This window comes from Hydra vulgaris, chromosome 05 (assembly GCF_038396675.1).
Source record: "Hydra vulgaris chromosome 05, alternate assembly HydraT2T_AEP".
Classification (NCBI taxonomy): Eukaryota; Metazoa; Cnidaria; class Hydrozoa; order Anthoathecata; family Hydridae; genus Hydra; species Hydra vulgaris.
In genome coordinates, this window is record NC_088924.1 from 12,396,960 (window position 1) to 12,398,955 (window position 1,996).

The following is a 1,996-nucleotide window of genomic DNA, read 5'->3' on the forward strand; positions in this document are numbered from 1 at the left end:
CGCGTTGTCACAAAACCACAAACCTTTCTCCCTCCTCCCTCACAGAACGTCACGTAATTTATGGACGACCCTTTACCTAAATTTCCGTTTCACATTCTGCAAGTTCATCAGGAAACTTTCTGATGAACCTAAAGAATATGCAAACTTTATTAAAGGAAGAAACAATTTAATAACGCATTATTCAATAATACAGAAATTTTTTACCAGCATTTATTATTCAAATAAATCACCATTTACAATGATTAAACATATAATTACATTTTAATTGAATCTGTATTAGAATGTTAGTACGGCGAAATAATAGGTCTTAACTGGTTTTCTGCATTACAAGTAAATTCAAATTTGCTGTATATATTAGAGCCACAAATGCCGTAGACAAGCCTATCGTAAGATTTTTGATTGTGACAAAACTCTTTTGATTTTTGAATAACCTTCTGACCACATAATTCGTATAAGCTGTAACTATACACGTTGTCGTTATTGCAGAAGGCGGTTATTTTATCAAACACATTGCCTCTGCATATGCCGTACTTAGAGATCTCGTACGAGTTACCGTTGTTACAAAAGTGGGTACTTTTCAAATAAATACCATTTCCGCATTGCTCGTACAAATTTTTAACATAGCTTTGACCGTTTTGACAAAAGAATAAGCTTTTTAAATGTATTCCAATTCCACACAACACGTATATACTTTTGTCAAAACTTTGACCATTGTGACAAAAAAATAAACTTTTTAAATGCGCGCCACTTCCACATACCTCGTATAAATTTCTATCGTAGCTTTGACCATTTTGACAAAAAAATATGTTTTTTAAATGAATTCCTCTTCCACACAACTCGTAAACATTTTTATCGCAACTTTGACCGTTATGACAAAAAAATAAACTTCTTAAATGTGCGCCACTTCCACATACCTCGTATAAATTTTTATCGTAGCTTCGACCATTTTGACAGAAAAATATGTTTTTTAAGTGTATTCCACTTCCACACAATTCGTATAAGTTTTTATCGCAACTTTGACCGTTGTGACAAAAAAATAAACTTTTTAAATGCGCGCCACTTCCACATACCTCGTATAAATTTCTATCGTAGCTTCGACCATTTTGACAAAAAAATATGTTTATTAAATGAACACCACTTCCACAAACTTCATATAAGTTTTTATCGTATCTTTGGCCGTTTTGACAAAAGAACCCGCTTAATAAAGGTAGATTGCAAAAAAGGTTGCCAAAAAGCCCAAATGTCTTTTTTTCATTTTCTATAAATTTAAAAAAAAATTGTTGTTATAGTTAATTTAAAACAATCATCTTTTAGGGTTTGAGACTTCTTATTAATAAAGTTCATTTTTAAAGTAGAAAATCAAAGAAAAAAAACTTACGATCCAATTGAGTTTCATCTTGCTGTGGTTGATTCATCCGCTTGTTTTGGTTGTTCAAATCTTGGTCCGATTGTAACGGAATTATGCTTTTATCATCCTCTGTTTTTTCATTAACTGTGTTGCCATATGAAGAAGTTATAAAAACCAACAACAACAATACATAGGTTGAATGCATATCTATAATGAAATATAGTTATGTAGAATTAAACAATTATAATAATTTATTTTTAATTAAGTTATTATAAATTATTATGCACACCCAGAAAAATTACCTCTGTGTATTTCTCTATGTAAAGTGTTGTTGTACTTCAACCATATAAACAATTTAAAATGAGTAAAAGATATTTATAGTAAAACTGAGAAACAATATTTCGAGATAATAACTTCCTTGAAATGTAAAAACAGAGTTGCTTCCTCCCAGCAATAAACGGAAAACTAGCCAGTCTATTTTAAAATATATTTTTGTTACAAGAGATGTTGCCAGAGCTAACAGGTAATAGCTGTTACCAGAGCAACAGTTGAACAGTTATTGTACTAGCGTATGGTTAATTTTTATTTGTAAATAAATATAAATATAAATAGTTCTTTTTTGGAAAAAATTAAGTCAAAAGAACTATA

At 30.2% G+C, this 1,996-nt stretch overlaps 1 protein-coding gene across 1 annotated transcript; it reads right to left on the reverse strand.

Moving 5' to 3' along the window:
- Positions 1–202: 202 nt before the first annotated feature.
- LOC136080578 (uncharacterized) lies at positions 203–1,743 on the reverse strand. Its single transcript, XM_065797392.1, has 3 exons — positions 1,651–1,743; positions 1,379–1,555; positions 203–1,258 (listed from the first exon to the last, which is right to left on the reverse strand). The coding sequence occupies exons 2-3, from the start codon at positions 1,551–1,553 to the stop codon at positions 285–287; spliced, it is 1,149 nt and encodes a 382-aa protein (XP_065653464.1). The 5' UTR covers positions 1,554–1,555; positions 1,651–1,743; the 3' UTR covers positions 203–284.
- Between the last annotated feature and the right edge of the window lie 253 nt (positions 1,744–1,996).

Coding starts and splice junctions, on each gene's coding strand:
- LOC136080578 (XM_065797392.1), bottom strand. CDS start 1,553: ATGCATTCAACCTATGTATTGTTGTTGTTGGTTTTTATAACTTCTTCA. Junction 1,259..1,378: donor AGATGAAACTCAATTGGATC/GTAAGTTTTTTT, acceptor TTAAATTTATAG/AAAATGAAAAAAAGACATTT.